Genomic DNA, 20267 nt, shown 5'->3' with positions numbered 1-20267 from the left:
ATTTTGAACAGAAATGTATCTAATTTTGTGATAAAATTAAGGTAGGTAGACAGACTTGCAAACTGGGTAATATACAGGTTTTAAAAAACCTGAGGGGCCAGCACAGTGGCGCAGTGGGTTAAGCTGCCCCCTGCAGCATGGCCGTGCCAGTTTGATTCTCAACTGCTCCACTCCTGATCCAGCTCCCTGCTAATGCACCTGTGAAAGCAGCAAAGCACAGCCGAGACCCAGATGAAGCTCATGGTTTCACCCTGGCCTAGCCCTGGCTGTTGTGGCCATTTGGAGAGTGAAACAGTAGATGGAAGATTTGCTTTCTGCCTCTCCCACTTTCTCTGTAATTTTTTCACATAAATAAATTAAACTTAAAAAAAAAAAAAAAGATTAAAGCTGGGGCAAGCACTGTGACATAGTAGGTTAAGCCTCCACCTGCAGCGCTGGCATCCCATATGGGTGCCGGTTCAAGTCCTGGCTGCTCCATTTCCACAGCTCCCTGCTGAAGGCCTGAGAAAGCAGTAGAAGACAGCCCAAGCACTTGGGCCCCTGCACCCATGTGGGAGACCCAGAAGAAACTCCTGCCTCCTGGCTTCGGATCTGCCCAACTCCAACTGTTGTGGCCATTTGAGGATTTGAGGAGTGAACCAGCAGATAGAAGACTTCTCTCTCTCTCTCTCTCTCTCTCTCTCTCTCTCTCTCTCTGCCTCTCAAATAAATCAATCTTTAAAACAAAAAAAATTAAACCTGAGTTCAAATCTCAGCTCCACCTTTAACAGCTATGTGACAGGAGGGGTCTTTAACTCTTTTAAGTAAGTCTCAGTCCCCTTAACTAGCAAATGAGGAAAATACCTACAATAAAAGGTTTTACAAGGATCAAATGAGATAAATATATCTTCATGCCAAAAAAAAAAAAAAAAAAAGGAGGCGGCAAGGAGGGAAGAAAGGGTAGTTGTTTTTACTAATGAAAAGTGAAACTGTGTGTTCAAACTGTTGCTTACAGACAACTTCTAAGGAATAATGACTCTCTCTCTCTCCTTTCCTCTCTCTGTAACTCTTTCAAATAAATTAATAAAAAAAAAAAAAAAGAATGAGCAGCAGGCATCGGGGCACTGTGGGATGCCCATGTACCATTTGAGAGTGCCTGGGTTTGAATTCCAGCTCTGCCTTCTGATTCCAGCTTCCTGCTAATGCACACCCTGGGAGGCAGCAGGTGACGGGCTCAAGTACTTGAGTCCTTGCACACTCAAGACAGATCCAGGCACAATGACAGGTTCCTGGCTTCAGTTTTCAGCCAAAGCTGTTGCAGATATTTAGGGAGTGAACAAGCAAACCAGAGATCTTTGTCTCTGCCTTTTTTTTTTAAGTTGTAGGAATTTATTTTAAATAACCTACAGTTGATCAAAAGGGAATTCATGATAAAAATGGAAGATACTTGAGGAAAGATGTGGGAAATGGACTCTGCACACACGCTAAACTAACAAAGCCTCTAAAACTAATGATTATAGCAAAAAATGTCTTCACATTAAAATTCTGCTTTTTATGTTTTTTCCCATTTTACACAATTACAAAAGAAAAAATAAAAGCCCTAAAATCTTGATTATTTTTCCTTTTTTTTTTTTTTTTGACCAAATACTCATTTTCCTCTAAATTTACTGACCTGTGGAACTTTTTATACCATAAAATCTTTCAAGTGAAAGACTGGGGTTTAAAAACAAAAAGATGGGACATCTTAAAGGGTACAGAGCCTTTCTCTCTGTCTCTCTCTCTATCCACTCTGCCTGTCAAAAAAATAAAAATTAAAAAAAAAAAAAGGGTACAGAGAATGCTCAGAACAAAGGATGATGGGAAAATGGTTTCAGTCACTGATTATTTCATTATCCTTAGACTCACTCGCCCTTCATCCCTCCTCAACCCAATCTACACGATCTTTAAGATCAAGAAAAAGGTTTAAATATTTTAAAATAATTAAAAAGAAATAAAAATTCACATTTAAAAAGGAACACTCAAGTCAGGAAATATTTTCCCATCATGCTCTTCTGTGAATAGGTGTCTGAACCAAAACACTGCCAATGTCACCATGGCTTCAAGTTTAATGAAAATTGATTCCCATGACAATAGAGAGTGACAACTCTAACTTGTGCGCTGGGTTTTTGTTCTACTTAACTTTAATTCCTGAAACAGGGGAGAGGGAAGGGAGTTTAGGAATTCATTTCTATTAAAATATAGAAGTTATTGCAAAACCCAATTGTAAAAACGCACCTATATAATCGGACTCTGCATACAGTAGCTAAGAGAATCCAAACATTTCAGTGAAACAGTGAATTTGTCTGGCAGATTGCTGACAAATTCCCATCCACTTGCCCTCTTGAAAATAAAAACAAAATTCAAAACAAATCATACAGCTAGAATTTTGATATCTGAAATATTTTTTAAATAAGTTGTCCATAAGACAACTGGCTCAGCTCTCCCTTATAATATCTCCAGGTTTCTCTTTTCGCAAAGATGGTTTGTTAAGACTTGCTGCCTCTCTCCCTCCAGTGTGAGGGCAAGTGAGGCTCACAGCTTTTCCATCTTCCCCAAACCACACTGTTCCTTTTCACAGAACCCTGCCCTTTGAGACTAGCTAAAACTCATAGTCCTCATCAGCCATGTCGATGGCCCAGGCAAATTTCTCCAGCTGGGTTTTATTGTAAATTTTCTCAATTGGGATGCCATGTCGATGGCCCAGGCAAATTTCTCCAGCTGGGTTTTATTGTAAATTTTCTCAATTGGGATGCCCCACTTCTTGCACCACGCCACTGTGATCCTAGGGTCCAGATAATTGAGTTTGGAGGTTCCCAAGTCAATTTGTTTATTCTCCTCTCGGTCTGTAGCCTGAACTTCCAGCTTCATCAGCTGCTCCTCCAATCTTTGCACAGCTTTCTTCTTTGACTCTACCACCTTCTTGGTCTTAGCATCCTTCATGACCTTGGCATCAGCCTTTGCACTTTTCAGGTCTGAGCATCTGCTAGCTGTTCCTTCTTGGCATCAATCTTAGATTGCAAGTTCATCATAGACTTCTCAAAAGTTTTGGGTGGTGCCCTCTGATGGTTACAAAGAATTGCAACAGCTCGATTGGCACGGTTGTAAGAAAGGATCTTTGCTGGGATGTTCTCATCCGGAGCTGTGAGTTCTTTCAGCGGCTGTTGTAGTGTGATGGAGGCATTGTATGTACAGAATACCTTGGCTGTTAAGCCCTCCATGAGATCCTGAAGATGCTTATTTAGAATGCCAGTATTGAGTTGGTCAAAAAGATCATCCTCAGGTTGTTTATTCTCCATAAAAAACTGTAAGTTCTTAAAAACTCTCTTCTCAACAGGGACCTTGTTATAGTATCTGATTGAGTCCTTCCCAAGGAAGTCAAACTCTACCACATACTCCTGACCATCCAACTCTAGGTGCAGATTGATGTGCTCCACACGAAGTGAGCAGCAACCCACAGTGTCTGCTGTTTCTCCTTCTTCTTTCTCATTGCCTGCTCTCAGAGCAAGCTTGTCAATGAAGTACAGGTCTGCCTTTCATATAAAAAAGACTAAGTATATTCTTAAAAAAAAAAAAACAAATGAAAATAATGGAGTAGTAGTACCTAAACACTAACTTTTCTGTCTACCAAGTATAAAAGTACGTGGAAAGTTTTTGTATTTTACCAGTATTCACATAAAATTTTCACTATATAAAGCTAAATTATGCCTCTGAAGCGAACCAAAACATTAAAACTAGGCCAAGCTTGTGTTTGTTTTTCATGTTACTTATAATAGGAACTAACAGAAAATTTGTAAATGTGAAAGATTTCCATAATTATTTTAGGAAGCTTTTTATTAAGAAACAAATTAAGTGAAGAGTACATGGAAATCAATTTGGCTTATGTGAAGGAAGGGTGTCTTAACAGTCAAGGTTATCTGGTAAAGGAGCCTGTCACCTTGCATGACAATGAGCCATTTAGGACAAGTTAAAGGAAAGAGGCTACTGCAATGAGATATTCTGCAAAAGACAATTCAACAAGTCTGCAAGAGGCACAGTATTGGATGGAATAACTTCAAAAAGTTCCTTCCAAATAGTTATTAGAAAATGTGTATTATGGAGGGGCCGGCGCTGTGGCACAGCAGGTTAAAGTCCTGGCCTGAAGCACTGGCAACCCATATAGGTGCTGGTTCTAGTCCTAGCAGCTGCTCTTCCAATCCAGCTCTCTGCTATGGCCTGAGAAAGCAGTGGAGGATGGCCCGATTCCTTGGGCCTCTGCACTCATGTGGGAGACCCAGAGGAAGCTCCTGGCTCCTGGCTTTGGATCAGCACAACTCCGGCTGTTGCGGCCATTTGGGGAGTGAACCAGCAGATGGAAGACCTCTTTCTCTGTCTCTACCTCTCTGTAACTCTTTCAAATAAATTTTTAAAAATGTGTATTATGGAAAAAAAACTATGCATGGATCTCAAAAATTTTTACATAAAAATAAACTTATCTTTTAATTCCATTTTCCATGAAAAAACTTTGTAAAGCACCTGCATAAAATCCTTTAACACTGCAATACACAGCCAACTCTCAGGTGTTCACAGCAGGGTAGTTTCCCTCTAATATTGTCTCTGGTAAGATAAGGGTATCCAAATTCACACAGGAGAAACATTGGTCATATTGAGGCTGGCGCTGTGGCGCAGCAGGTTAACACCCTGGCCTGGAGCGCCAGCATCACATATGGGCGCCGGTTCTTGTCCTGGCTGCTCCTCTTCTGATCCAGCTCTCTGCTATGGCCTGGGAAAACAGCAGAGGATGGCCCAAGTCCTTGGGCCCCTGCATTCACATGGGAGACCCGAAGGAGGCTCCTGGCTCCTGGCTCCGGATCGGCGCAGCTCTGGCCATTACAGCCACCTGGGGAGTGAACCATCGGATGGAAGACCTCTCTCTCTGTCTCTACCTCTCTCTGTAACTCTGTCTTTCAAATGGATAAAAAGTTTAAAAAAAAAATTTGTCACTTGATTCAAATATTAGAGAAGCTGAACTGATGGATTTCATGACTCTGAGGACATATTTTCCTCTCTTTTCACTGTTTTTCTCCTTGGAAGCTTTGCTTATAATTTATTCAATCTAATTCCATAAATATTTTCATTCCTCTTCTAGCAATCTATTCCAAACAAACTCAGATTTATCTAACCAAGACTTTTCATTCTAGTATTATTTTAATACCCCGAATGTCTTCCAGTGGGATAACAGCTAAACTATAACACATTTACACAGAGAAATGTTATATAGCTATTATTAAGACCTTAAGATGGCATTTTCAATAATCTCCAATGACATGGAAAATGTCACAATACAGCTTTATGTCAAAATGTGATTTAAAATGACAAATTCAGGGGCAGGTGTTGTGCACAGTAGGTTAAGCTTCCACCAGAGACAACAGCATCCCATATCTGAGCACTGGATTGAGTCCTGGCTGCTCTACTTCTGAACCAGCTTCTTGTTAATGTGCCTGAGAAGGCAGCAGGTGGTGGCCCGAGGATCTGAGCCCTGTTACTCATGTGGAAGACTCAGATGCACTTCTAGGCTCTTGGCCTCTGCTTGGCCCAGCCACGGCCATTATGGTCATTTGGGGAGTGAACCAGCAGATGGAAGATCTCTTTCTCTCTCCCTTTCTCTTATTCTTACAGTAAATAATTTTTAAAAAAAAAAATGACAAATTCAGCATGATTCTAATTGTAAAGTACATTTATATCTAAAATATGCCTCCACCAGAAGAAAATAAATAGCAAAATGCTAACAATGGTTATGTAGTGTAACTTTTTAATTCAGTGTTCCAAATTCTTTAAAATAATCATACAGTTACTCTGTGGTCAGATAAAACCATTATTTTTAAAATGTGAATAAAAATTTTGTTACAGTTAAATTGAATTTACAATTCAGAAAGTGAAACAATTTCTTTTAAAATGAGGAAACATAGTATTAAAAAATCAAGCTTGCATCTGACCCTATGTTTGAGAGGGTTGCTAAGCACATGCTGTATTTAAATTAATCAGTAAACAAGGAACAGCTGGAACAATATCCAGTTTATTGAGGATGTGGAACAACAGCTCTCATACAGACCTAGTAAGGATACAAATCAGCATCATCACTTTGAAGAGTAAACTGACCCTAACTAGTAAAGCTGAAAATACATGTGCCCTTCTATTTAGTAACTTGTTCCTAGTTACATACCCTGGAGAAAACTCTCATACACAGGCAAAAGGAGATATGTGCAGGATGTCTAAGGCAGAACTTATAGTGAAACAACTGAAAGCAGTTCAAATGCATATCAACAGGACAACAAACTGTAAAATGTTTATTCAAAGAATTACTAAGCATCAGTGAACATAAAAAGGGTATAAATCAATATGGAAAAAAAGCTACAAATATAGGAAGGAAATGTAAGTATAGAAGGATGCAATTTATATAAAGTCAAAATAGCAAAAGAGATCATCTATTGTTTAGAGACCCATTGATGTATAGGAAAAAGAAAAGCCATGAGAAAACAAGCACACAAGGAATCCCAGTCAGACAAATGACTCCCTGTAGAGCGGGAGGTAAAGGACCATCAGGGAAGGTTACAAAGCACGGGGATCTGAATTTAATTTGAAATACATCTTCTTCCTTAAAAGATCTGAAGCAAATATGGTAAAATATTGACACCCAATGAAGAATTGGTAAAGGAACTGCTAAATGAATACACAAATGTTTATTTCTTCTTTATGTGGAAATATTGCACATAAATAAGAAATTTTAGGTAGCAGCAAGCCATCTCTGTTGAACGGAAGGCTCTATATGTAGAGAGGTAATTCTAGGGCTGGCGGTGTGGCGAAGCAGATAAAGCTACTGCCTGCAGTGCTGGCATCCCATATGGGCACCGTTTTGAGTCCCAGCTGCTCCACTTCCAATCCAGCTCTCTGCTATGGCCTGGGAAAGTAGTAGAAGATGGCCTGCACCTGCACCTGCACCTACACCTACACCTGCGTGGGAGACCCACAGGAAGCACCTGGCTCCTGGCTTCAGTTGGGCACAGCTCCAGCCGTTGTGGCCATCTGGGGAGTGAATCAGCAGATGAAAGACCTCTCTCCCCGCCTCTGTGTAACTCTGCCTTTCAAATAAATAAAGCAATCTTATTTTAAAAAATAAAGTAATTCTGAAACTCCTTGGGTCTGAGATGCCACTATGGAAGTATGGTCCTGCTTCCCACGGTGGTTTAGGAGAATCCATGTCCTCTCCTCAGTCATGTAGGTGGCCAAGGTAATTCCTGCCTGGGCTAAGAGCTAGCATAGCTGAACAATTACAGAGGGGGCCATCCAGGCTACTCAGAGAAACAGGCTGTGACAAAGACAAGCCTTTCACTGAAGAAAAAAAAAAAAAAAGGCTGCCAGAGACAACTAGAAAAAAGACTAAAAATCCAATGACATGTACATGATGGAATGTTTTCAAAACTAACTTAAAAGACTGGGGACACATTGTAGTAAATGTTCTTATACGTAACTCAGCCTTGGGGCTAGGCTAAGGTTTTAAGTAGTGTCTGCTAAGAAGATCAGTGAGCTTTGTTCCTATTTCTCAAAATTGCCCTCTACTTACAAATCTCATTAATAACATGTAATTTGGCTGATTTTTATGCTAATATTTGGCTGATGTTTATGTTGAGCTTTTCTGATAAAGCACTGTATTATTATTGGAAAGTCCAGGTGAATGGGAAACTGACACTTTGAATTCCTAACTCAGTGAAATCTAAAGGGAAATGGCTGTTTGGGCCAAGAAGGCCCACTGAAGGCAGCAGGTGGAATATCCCTAAATGGCTGGCTAAGCACCTAGGACTAAGTCTTTTGAAGGTTAGGCTTACAAACCGAAGCTTACAAAAGGACGTTAAATACCAGCTTGTATGTGCAGGTCTTTAACGTAATTATCTCAGTGTTTTTCTCTTGGAAATTCCAGATCTGATACTCAGAACTGTCCCAGAAATTCCAACGTTGTAAGCTTAACAATGCCATGTAACACCTCGTTTCTTTGTTCTTGTCTTTCACTATTTCTACCCATTCCAATCCAAATTTTGTCTTCACGCCTGCCTCTTCCCCCAGGTTCTGCTTTTTCATTTCACCCACCTTCCCTCCAACCCTTGCCTCCACCTCGGGTCTTCTCATCTGCTGCCTCTGAGAAAAAAAAAAAAAAGGCACCACTCACAGAACTAGAGACTGATACAGACCTGGGGAACAACGGGCTGAGAAGCCATTTTGTACCTCTTTTCCTTCTTACCAATGCCCTTCTCTCTATTTTTCCAAACACTGTTTTTCTAGTAGTATTGTTTTAATGAAATCTATGCTGAATAAAATCTATGCTATATTATAAATGCTCACCTTAAGACATTTCAGGTTTTTTATGTAAACAGCTACAAATAAAACTGTGCCACTTACTGACAGCACACTCTGGTTTCCACTGCGCCTCCCCTCTCCCCAACGCCCCCTAACTCCACAGACACAGGAAGGAGTTTGGAAAAAAGAGGGCTTCTGGTTGCTACAAGTTCTGGGGGCATTACTGGCACTCAGTGGGTGGGGAAGTTAACGACCTCTAATACACAGCACAGTGCCACACAATGAGAACTGGGCCACCCCAACTGCCCCAGAACCACCCTCCCCCATTCTTATTATGAAACACTGAACCAAACATTCATCTAGCCAGATAACTCCAGCTAATTTCATTCAATGTTTGGCTATCTTGACAGATCCTAGCTTTTCAGGAATAAGTAAAATCAGCTATCAGGCTGCCCCAAACCCCAATACTATAAAGAACTATGGGAAGGGGAAATAGGGAGGGACACACTGCACACAGTTTACAGTATTACTCCTGTTGTCTAGAGATGCTAACATGACTGTAGACTCAGTGTGACAGCACTGCTTTAGGGATTTCTTCACTCATACTTGGGGCAGCACTATACTGTATGAGCCAAAAGCGCTACAGGGGCCATTCTTCCCTGAAAATGAGTCAAAGCAGTTACACAACCCTCCACAGGGATCAGGGCACAACAGCCCTCCCAGGGAGTCTGAGAGGGGCCTGGGAAACATTTCTTCCCTTCATGCATTCAGTCCTAACTCAGATTCCTCCTGACAAAACAAGCATGGCTTTTATATCATATTCTTTTTGTAACAAGCAACTCATTCTCACATTCTTTTTGTAGCTTATTTTTCCCCCATAATTCTTCACCCTTGCCTGCAATCCCTCCTCCCCGCCATGTTGTACTATTTGTATGGAAAAAAAATAATTTAAGGGCTGCTTATTGCCAAGTGTGACATCAACTCATTCTTATTTAGTGATGTCCAGCAAGAACTTGCTCTCCCAAAACGTTTGCTCAGTTTTGAAGCAACAAGATTACTAACTGTATTCTGTTTTCCCTCTTGCTTATTTTTGATATATTAGTGTATCTTCTGAAACAGATGACATAATACCTCATTCCTATAACCCAAGGCATTACACACATATACAAAGATCTTTTCAAACAGCTTCAGCAAGACCAAGCATAATCTCTACATTACTAAGAAGGAAAAAAACAACATGATAATGGGATGATAATTTAAATATCACCGAAAAATATACTTTTTCTTTCAGTAACAATAAAGAGCTATAAATATTACAGAAAATGCAAATTCAAAATTCTATCACAAATGAAGAGCTTTTCTTACTTGGCGGCAGAGGGTGTATGTGTGTGTGCAGAGATACGATGCTTAATAAAGTACAACAGACCTATCATACACCTTCATGTGTAACACTTTTGCAAGGCACTTGCTTAATAAGCACTCCTGAAAAGCCAACAGCTTTACACATAAAAATAAGCTAATATTCAGAATAAGCTAATTAGAAAAACTGGTGCTGGTATTCTACAATGCATTCAACTATGATGGAACCACTGAACTATGTCAGGTACTAATCTTCCCTCATGAATGTCTTCTTTACAACCCTTTCCATTCCATTCCTCAGTTAATTAAAAGGTACAAGTGGAAAGCATATTATTCCCTAGTTCTCGTTTCCTCGGTATAAATGCCAATTCTGTCACATTCCAGTATTTGTTCATCAGGATGGCTCATGAAGAACTTAAATCACATACAAAAGGTTGTGTAGTGACCGCAACATTGTCCTGATTCATTCTCGAGCTTGTCAAGGCATTTTGAGGTTTCCAGTGCCATGCTAAGGGAATCATTTAGATCCAAGCACCTCGAACTGCTTCCAGAGGGTCACTCAAGGAGGCCAGCACTGTGGCATAGTAGGCTAAGCCTCCACCTGCAACACCAGCATCCCATATCAGTGCCAGTTTGAGTCTCAGCTGCTACTCTTTCTATCCATCTCTCTGCTTATGGCCTGGGAAAGCAGTGGAGGATGGCCACAGTGCTTGAGCCTCCACACCTGTGTGAGAGACCCGGAGAAAGCTCCTGGTTTCAGATCAACTCAGCTCTGGCTGCTGCAGCCATTTTGGGAGTGAACCAGCAGATGGAAGACCTTTCTCTATGTCTCTCCCTCTGTCTGTAACTCTGCCTCTCAAATAAACAAATAAAATCCTTAAAAGGAAAAAAAAAAGTCACTCAAAGCTCCCAAGCTTTTATATAAACAGCTAGCTCTGGAGATTCCAAAGTTCTGAGAGACACGGGTTTCAAAAAAAGTAGGGAAGGAATAAGGAAATACATGCCTTCCTGAGGAACTGCAAATACTTACAAAAACAGGCCCCAAAACTCTCTAGAGATTATCATCATCAAAATGTCCATAATTGGGGCCAGTGCTGTGGCGCAGCAGGTTAATGCCCTGGCCTGAAGCGCCAGCATCCCATATGGGCGCTGGTTCTAGTCCCGCCTGCTCCACTTCCCATCCAGCTCTCTGCTATGACAGGGAAAGCAGTACAAGATGGTGCAAGTGCTTGGGCCCCTGCACCCGCATGGGAGACCCGGAAGGAGCTCCTGGCTCCTGGCTTCGGATCGGTGCAGTTCTGGCCATTGCAGCCAACTGGGAAGTGAACCAGCGGAAGAAGACCTCTCTCTCTCTTTCTCTCTCTCTCTGCCTCTCCTCTCTCTGCGTAACACTGACTCTCAAATAAATAAAAATCCATACTACTCAAAGAAATTTACAGACTCAATGCAATCCCCATCAAAATACCAATGACATTCTTTTCAGATCTAGAAGAAACAATGCTAAAAAATTCATACAGAAAAACAACAGACCCTGAATAGCTAAAGCAATCTTATACAACAAAGCCTGATGCATCACAATACCAGATTTCAAGACACACTACAGAGCAGTAATAATCAAAACAGCCTGGCACTGGCACAGAAACAGATATGTAGACTAATGGAACTGAATAGAAACCCCAGAAATCAATCCACACATCCACAACCAACTAATCTTTGACAAATGAGCTAAAAATAATCCCTGGAGAAATGATAGTCTCTTAAACAAATGGTGCTGTGAAAATTGGACCTTCACATGCAGAAATATGAAACAAGACCCCTGTCTTACACCTTACACAAAAATCCACTCAAAATGGATCAAAGACCTAAATCTATGACCCGACACCATGAAGTTACTGGAGAACATTGGGGAAGCTCTGCAATACGTTGGCATAGGCAAAGACTTCTTGGAAAAGACGCCAGAAGCACAAGCAATTAAAGCTACAATTGACAAATAGGATTATATCAAACTGAGAAGCTTCTGCACTGCAAAAGAAACATTCAACAAAGTGAAGAGGCAACAGGCAAAATGGGAGAAAATGTTTGCAAACTATGCAATGGATAAAGGATTAATAACCAGAATCTATAAAGAACTCAAGAAACTCAACAACAAAACAATACAGTTAAGAAATGGGCAGGGGCTGGTACTGTGGGTAGCAGGTGGGGCCACCTCCTGCAGTGCCAGCATCCCATATGGGTGCCAGTTTGAGTCCTGGCTGCTCCACTTCTGATCCAGCTCTCTGCTGTGCCCTCGGAGAGTGGTGGAGGATGGCCCATGCCCTTGGGCCCCTGCACTCATGCAGGAGACCTGGAAGAAGCTCTAGGCTCCTGGCTTCGGATCGGTGCAGCTCCGTCTGTTGCAGCCATCTGGGGAGTGGACCAGCAGATGGAAGACTTTCTCTCTCTGCCTCTGCCTCTCTGTGGCTCTACCTTTCAAATAAATAAACAAATAAATCTTAAAAAAAAAAAAAAGAAATGGGCAAAGGACTTGGACATTCTTCAGAAGAAGACATCCAAATGGCCTTTAGACACATGAAAAAATGCTCAGGATCACCAGCCTTCAGGGAAACGCAAATCAAAACCACAATGAGGTTTCGCCTCACCTCAGTCAGAATGGCTCACATACACAAATCAACAAACAATAAATGCTGGGAATGTTATGGGGAAAAAGGTACCCTAAAACACTGTTGGTGGGAATATAAACTAGTACAACCATTATGGAAGACAGTATGTAGATTCCTCAGAAATCTGAAAATAGTTCTACCTTCTGACCCAGCCATCCCACTCCTGGGAATTTACCCAAAAGAAATAAAATTAGCATTTGACCTATCTGTACCCCCATGTTTATTGCAGCTCAATTCACAATAGCTAAGATAGGAAATCCACCCAGATGTCCATCAACTAATGACTAAAGAAAATGTGGTATATATACACTATGGAATACTACTCAGCCGTAAAAAAAAAAAAAAAAAAACCAGAATGAAACTTTCTTTTGCAACAAAATGGATGAGACTGGAAACCATTGTGCTTACTGAAATAAATCAGTGACAAAAAGATAAGCATCACATGTTTTCTCTGATTTGTGGTGATTAATATGCAGAGCACAAAAAAATTTCATGTATATGAGTGAAATTGACATTTTGAGATTTGATTAGTGGGTACAGCCCTTGTCTATACTCTTGAGGAACAATGGTTTTACTACTTACTACTTGCTGAATTCTTTCTTTGGTAGAGGGTTAAGCTTGTGATTATAAAATAAACTAAAAATATATAACTGTAAAAAATTTTTAAAAATAAGAAGAGGATGAGGAGGAATAGAGGGAACATGGACAGGAGGGAGGACTGGGTGGGAAGTATCATTATGCTCTTAAATATACATATACAAAACACATGAAATTTGTTTACCTTATATAAATAAAAAATTTTAAAAAGCAAAAAAAAGTGTATGACTTGAAAAAAAGTTTCTAGAGAAAAATAAAAAAATCATAGGTTGTGGGGTGCTGTGTGTGTGTGTGTGTGTGTAAAGTTAATGTAAAGAGGAAAAGGCCTTGAAAGTTGTAATTACACACAATTGCTCAGGTGACTTCATCCCACCCACATACTTTTGATTTTCAAAAAGTATGATGAGCACTTTTTAAGCTAGTGTTCCAGAAAAGCTGCAGCTGCTCAGCACAGGTTTCACGTGCTTGGTTAAGGATGTTATTTTATCAACATAAAAGTTAATGGCTTCTAAATGAGGGTGACAATTTCCAACAGAGTGCCGTAAGTGCATACAAATGAGTGCTCACTCATTCTTAGAGACCCCGAAGTATGAATTGTTCCTCAGCATTAACAGGAAAATAACAGTACAAAGACTCAGAAGTCTCCCACTCTCACCCGAGTTTTCACTTGCCCTTCACAAAACACTGTATCTGTGTTAATAAGCACATCAAGACAGAGGCATCTGTCATGACTGTAACACTGCATTCAAAGAACCAAGGGCAACGTCAAGTCAGGAAAACTGCAAGCTTTGAAAGATACGGCCCTACATTCCCAGTCATTCCAACCACCCCACCTCCAGCTCTACCCTGTGCATCCACTTAGCTGTTAGGCTGAGGGAACACTCAGTTTACATCATCAAAAGGACTTCTGGCAGGACCAATTTCCAAAATTAATCTCCCTTCCCAATTCTGCCATTCTTCTGCTCCACCTACCAGGGGGCTACCTCCTCTTTCTTTTATTGTCTTCATTCAAAATTATCAAATCCTGTCACTTCTTCCTTGAAATACTTCTCTAATTTGCTCCTCCTTCCATGGACCCCATCCAGGCCAGACCTTCATCAGCTCATCACTAGAAAACTACAAATAGCCTCCTAACTGGTTTGCCCATCTCTAGCCACGGCCATACCAATATCCAAAAAGCACAGTTTTTGACAAGTTGAAACCTCGCTCCTTGTTGCAGTGAACGAAACTACAACAGCGTCTTTATGGCATCGCCTCCAGATTCCTTTATCTGGTCTTTAAGGGCCTCCCATATTCTGGTCCCAATCTAGTTTTCAGCTTTACTTCCTACTCCTCCTTAAGCTACAACCTTTTCTTTGGTCAAGCAGTCATCTTTCACCCCACTCCCCTGCTGCAACATACTGAAGATCTCTTTGCTCAGTCTTCCCGGCCTAGGAATTCCTTCCTTGGCCCTCCGAGGAAGGAATCCATGCCAGTACAGCCTACTGAAATCCTGCCTCTCCTTTTAGGTTCAGGTCAATTAACAATTCCTTTTACAATTGTTTTCTATGACTACAGTCTACCTCTCCCAGTGTGGTAAAAACAATTCGGCCTTTGGAATATGACAGACCTGAGTTTAAATCTCTCTGGAAGTTGAGCAACTTACCTAACCCCTCTGGAACCTGACACTGTCTATAAAATGACAATGGTGTACACAGCTTCTTCATAGGAATGTTTTTGAAGATTACAAAAGACTATATATGGAGTGCCACTAATGTCGCACTTTGAACATGGTAAACAGGTACTCAACAAATGGGGGGTATTGTAACATTATATAGTATGTGAACACTATGCTTGTAAAATCCTAATTTTAATTCTATCACAATGTTTTGTTTTCTGTACTAGATTATAAAATTCCTCACAATGAAGTTTAAGTCCAATGATAATAATTCTTCAAGAGAGAAGGAATTTTTGTATATGGTGGCTATTTGTTGAGTCTTCGATAAATCTAAAAACATTTGTGGAAATGGAATTAAAAGATGTTCCTTTTGGTACAAAAACTTTTCAAATACAACCATATGCAGAGTCTTCAAAAAGCTCATGGGAAGTGTGTATTATGAAAAGACACAATGGGCTGCTGGCTTTGGCCTAGACCAGCCTCTCCTTGCAGGCATTTGGAGAGGGAACCAACAGACAGGGAATTTCTGCCCATCTGTCTTTCTTTCTCTCTTTGCCTTTCAACTTACGAACATAAATTTTAAAGATTATAAAAGAATAGTACTTCAGGTCGGTGCTGTGGCTCAATAGGCTAATCCTCCGCCTCACGGCACCGGCACACCGGGTGGGTTCTAGTCCCGGTCGGGTGCCGCATTCTGTCCCGGTTGCCCCTCTTCCAGGCCAGCTCTCTGCTGTGGCCAGGGAAGGCAGTGGAGGATGGCCCAAGTCCTTGGGCCCTGCACCCCATGGGAGACCAGGAGAAGCACCCGGCTCCTGGCTTTGGATCAGCATGGTGCGCCGTCCGCAGCGGCCATTGTGGGGGTGAACCAACAGTAAAGGAAGACCATAGGCCGGTGCCACGGCTCACTAGGCTAATCCTCCACCTTGCGGCGCCGGCACACTGGGTTCTAGTCCCAGTCGGGGCACCGATCCTGTCCCGGTTGCCCCTCTTCCAGGCCAGCTCTCTGCTGTGGCCAGGATGGCCCAAGTGCTTGGACCCTGCACTCCATGGGAGACCAGGAGAAGCACCTGGCTCCTGCCATCGGATCAGTGCGGTGCACCGGCCGCAGCGCGCCTACCGCGGCGGCCATTGGAGGGTGAACCAATGGCAAAAGGAAGACCTTTCTCTCTGTCTCTCTCTCTCTCACTGTCCACTCTGCCTGTCAAAAAAATAAAAATAAAAAAATAAAAAATAAAAAATAAAAAAAAGAGGAAGACCTTTCTCTCTGTTTCTCTCTCTTACTGTCCACTCTGCCTGTCAAAAAATAAAAAATAGTACTTCAACCACGGATTTCAAATTTTTTTGCACCAAAACACATTTATCTTCTAATTCCATTTTTTTTAATGGTATTTTTTTTTTTGGACAGGCAGAGTGGATAGTGAGAGAGAGAGACAGAGAGAAAGGTCTTCCTTTTTGCCATGGGTTCACCCTCCAATGGCCGCTGCGGCCAGCGCATCGCGCTGATCCGAAGCCAGGAGCCAGGTGCTTCTCCTGGTCTCCCATGCGGGTGCAGGGCCCAAGGACTGGGGCCATCCTCCACTGCCTTCCCGGGCCATAGCAGAGAGCTGGCCTGGAAGAGGGGCAACCGGGATAGAATCCGGCGCCCCAACCGGGATTAGAACCTGGTGTGCCGGCGCCGCAAGGTGGAGGATTAGCCTGTTAAGCCACGGCGCCGGCCTAATTCCATTTTTGTATGAAATCTTAAAAGTACCCTCATAACAACCTTAATGCTGACATAAATTAATCCTTCCAATTACTCTCTAAGGTAGATATTAAGGTCCTTATTCCAAAGGTAAGGAAAATGGTGCTCAAAGAGGTTGGTGAACTGCTTTGCCTAAGGTCATATGGCCTATGTGTGACAGTTTCCATCTTTGACCTAACTCCAGTCTGCACTCTTCACTCATGATGCAACAATGCTCCCCCCACACACATGTGAATGACAGGAATTGAGTCTAAGTTAGGAAGGAGATCACTGTGGCTCTGCTTCAGCATTTCTAGTAGTGGACAGTTTGCTGCTTTATAAGACAGCATAGGGGTCACCAGCATAGGCTTTCCCCTTTTTAAAATATTTACTCAGTTATTTCAGAGGCAAAGAAAAAAAGCTCCCACTGGCTGTTTTTTTCCTTAAATGCCTGCCCACAACAGCCTTGGCTGGGTCAGGTGGAAGGCAGGAGCCAGGAACTCAATCTGGGTCACCCACACGGTGACAGGAATCCAACCACTTGAGCCATCAACATCTGCTTCCCCAGATGCACATCAGCAAGAAGCTGGAGCTGGAGCTCTTAACTGAGGCACTCCTACATGGGATGTGAACATCCTAACAGTCATCAGTTAGGCCAAACCCCTGCCCCAGCAGCACAGGCCATTAAGAGCCATCAGAACTAGGGTAAGAACTGTTAGTTTCAGCTCCTCACTTTGGCCTGGCCCATCCCTGACTGTTGCAGGCGCTTGGGGAATGAACTCAGCAGATTAGAAATCTGTTTCTGCCTTTCAAATAAATAAATTTCAAAAATTATAAAAGAACAGCTCTTCAGCCATTTCTAGCTGCATGACCTGAACAAATCAATCTCACTGAACAACAACTTCCTTATTGATAAACTGAACTAAAAACGGCAAAGCTCCAGTGAGAATTAAATGCAAATGCCACACGGAGAGTGCTGAGTTCATATTATAATTGACAATATAATTGCTCATATAATAACTGATGTTATAATTGCTCAATAACTATTGCCATGAAAATTATTATCATTATAGAAAGTTCTTTATAACAAACTGAGACTTCACAAAACCAGATTTAATCCTGTACCTATTTGGCAACCACTTAACATTGGAAATGAATTGTGTTCCCCTTAAGTCATCTTTTCCCCAAACTAGAACTCTTATCTGTTTTACATCTTTTTTACATGACAAAGATTCTGGACAACAACCTCTGGTCACCCTACTCAGGATACACCTTAGTTCCTGGGCCAGGCTGAAAGCCATGAACTCCATCGTCTCTCCCACATGGGTGGCAGGAGACAGACAGAAAGGTCTTCTTTACCGTTGGTTCACCCTCCAATGGCTGCTGCAGCAGGCGCACTGCGGCTGGCGCACCATGCTGATCCGAAGCCCGGAGCCAGGTGCTTCTCCTGGTCTCCCATGTGGGTGCAGGACCCAAGGACTTGGGCCATCCTCCACTGCACTCCCAGGCCACAGCAGAGAGCTGAACTGGAAGAGGGGCAACCGGGACAGAATCCAGCGCTCCGACCAGGACTAGAACCCAGGCTGCCAGCGCCGCAGGCAGAGGATTAGCCTATTGAGCCACAGCGCTGGCCAACAATTACTTATGATCTTATTAAATTATCTTGAAAAAGTTTAGTTTGTAAAAGACAACATTACATTGATTGGATACACAATAGTCTATAAATATCTGAAAAGGGAGAAAGCTCTGAAGGAACAGAGTTGAAATCACCAGATGGAAAGTTATTACAAGTCACATCTTGGAACCATCATCGTTCTTTAAATTTCTCCCTACCACATTTTTTTTTTAAATTTTTTTTATTCATTTGAAAGTCAGAGTTACACAGAGAGAAGGAGAGACAGAGAGAGAGAGCGCGCGAGCGAGCACAGGAGCAAAAGAGGAAGGGAGACAGAGGTCTTCCATCCGATGGTTCACTCCCCAAATGGCTGCAACAGCCGGAGCTACGCCAATCCAAAGCCAAGAGCTTCTTTCAGATCTCCCACGTGCGTGCAGGGGTCCAAGAACTTGGGCCAGCTTCTACTGCTTTTCCAGGCCACAGCAGAGAGCTGGATGGAAAGTAGAGCAGCCGAGACTTGAACCAGCGCTCATATGGGATGCCGGCACTGCAGGCAGCAGCTTTACCCGCTACACCACAGCGCTGCCCCCTCACCCCTTTTAATAGACTACTTTTTCCTATATTGAAGTTTTTGGTACCTCTTATGTTTTTCCCAATACATTAAAGATGGCAGTTTAAGAGTGGGTTAAGACTCCACCTGGGACACCCACAGCCCATACTGTAGTGCCTGAGTTCAAATCCTGGCTCCACTTCTGGATCCCAGCTTCCTACTAATGCGCATCCTGAGAGGGATTGGGTAATGGCCCAGGTAGCTGTGTTCTTGGCACTCACATGGGAGACCCAGATTGAGTGCCAGGCTCCTAACTCTGGCCTGGCCCAGCCAAAGCTGTTGTAAACATGGAATAAACCAGCAGATCTAAGATTTGTCTCTCATCACTCCATCTCTCAAATAAATGCAAAAAACAAAACAGTTTAAATCTTAAAGGAAGGATTGGCGTATCGTCATAGCAAGTAAGGCACCACCTACGATGCCAGCATCCCATATGGGCACTGGTTCACATTCCCACTGCTCCACTTTTGACCCAGCTCCCTGCTAACGGTCTGAGAAAAACAACAGAAGATGGTCCAAGAGTCTGGATCCCTGCCACCCATGCTGGAGACCCAGATGAAGCTCCTGGTTTCTGCTTCAGTCCAGCCCAGCACTGGCTGTTGTGGTCACCTGGGAAGTGAACCAGCAGATGGCAGATCTTGATATTTCTCTCTGTAACTCTTTCAAATAAATAATAAAAACCTTAAAAAAAAATCTTAAAGAATTGGTAAGATTTTAGCAGGACTTAAAGGAGGAGACAGTTTTCTAGTCAGGGAGAACAACATGAGCAAGGAGCTGGTCAAGCAAAGGAGATCACTGACTTTGGCCTGAAGTTCAGGACACAAAAAGCACTATGAAATGAAGACACAGAGGCTGCCAGAGAGCATGGTGCTAAGCTGAGCAGCTCATACTTGAAATCTGTCAGACAGGGTAAAGCAACCAAACATACTGAAGAGGAATCACACAGCTCAACATAGGCTTAGGAAAGAGACTGTCAGGGGCATACAAAACTAATCAGAAAGGATTTTAACTTCATTAAAAATATATGTATTTGTATGAGCCTAGGAAAAAAATCCTGGCCAGAGATAGTTAATATCTTTATGAGTACTCTAACTGAACCTATAGCACTAGCCTCAACAATCTGTGTCCCGTCCCTGTGCTGAACGAGGGTAACTCAATGAATGTTACCAAAGTAAAAACAGCGATAAAACAAAGCCAAAATAAATAGGCCCCAGAATTGTAGCTTCTTGCCAGAATTTTCTGCAACTTGGAGGAGGATTGGCTTCAACCACTGCTCAAAGAATGGCTTAGTTGTCTAACAAAAGGGAGTTATGTTCATATCTAGGAACTTTTTTTTTACTTCCATCTAATGTTTTTAATGTGTGGGGTTGCCTTGATATTCTGTTTCAGTTGCTTCCAGTTCATTGCCAGGAAATGGGAAGAAAAGCATGGAGATAAAGCCTATCTGGCCACCCTGTAATGTTAGTTTTCCTCTGCTCCTTGGACTTTTTTTTTTTTTTTTTTTTTTTTTGGACAGGCAGAGTTAGACAGAGAGAAAGGTCTTCCTTCCGTTGGTTCACTCCCCAAATGGCAGCCACAGCCAGCGTGCTGCACCAATCTGAAGCCAAGAGCCAGGTGCTTCTCCTGGTCTCCCACATGGGTGCAGGTCACACGCACTTGGGCTATCCTCCACTACACTCCTGGGCCACAGCAGAGAGCTGGACTGG

The 20267-nt window shown here is 42.3% G+C and overlaps 2 protein-coding genes across 3 annotated transcripts in view; both read right to left on the bottom strand.

The window, feature by feature from the left end:
• The window catches only part of BORCS5 (BLOC-1 related complex subunit 5), a 125508-nt gene that overhangs the window by 58778 nt on the left and 46463 nt on the right, over positions 1 to 20267 (bottom strand). The window lies entirely within an intron of this gene.
• The window catches only part of LOC133762567 (DNA topoisomerase 1-like), a 58148-nt gene continuing 40157 nt past the window's right edge, over positions 2277 to 20267 (bottom strand). Inside the window, 2 exon segments of the mRNA XM_062195551.1 lie at positions 2277 to 2993; positions 2996 to 3548. Of these exon segments, the coding sequence (XP_062051535.1) occupies positions 2614 to 2993; positions 2996 to 3548 (933 nt within the window). The 3' untranslated portion in view covers positions 2277 to 2613.

Source organism: Lepus europaeus, chromosome 6 (assembly GCF_033115175.1).
Source record: "Lepus europaeus isolate LE1 chromosome 6, mLepTim1.pri, whole genome shotgun sequence".
NCBI lineage: Eukaryota > Metazoa > Chordata > Mammalia > Lagomorpha > Leporidae > Lepus > Lepus europaeus.
The sequence above is the reverse complement of the archived record's forward strand: the minus strand, read 5'-3'. Positions and strand labels throughout refer to the sequence as shown.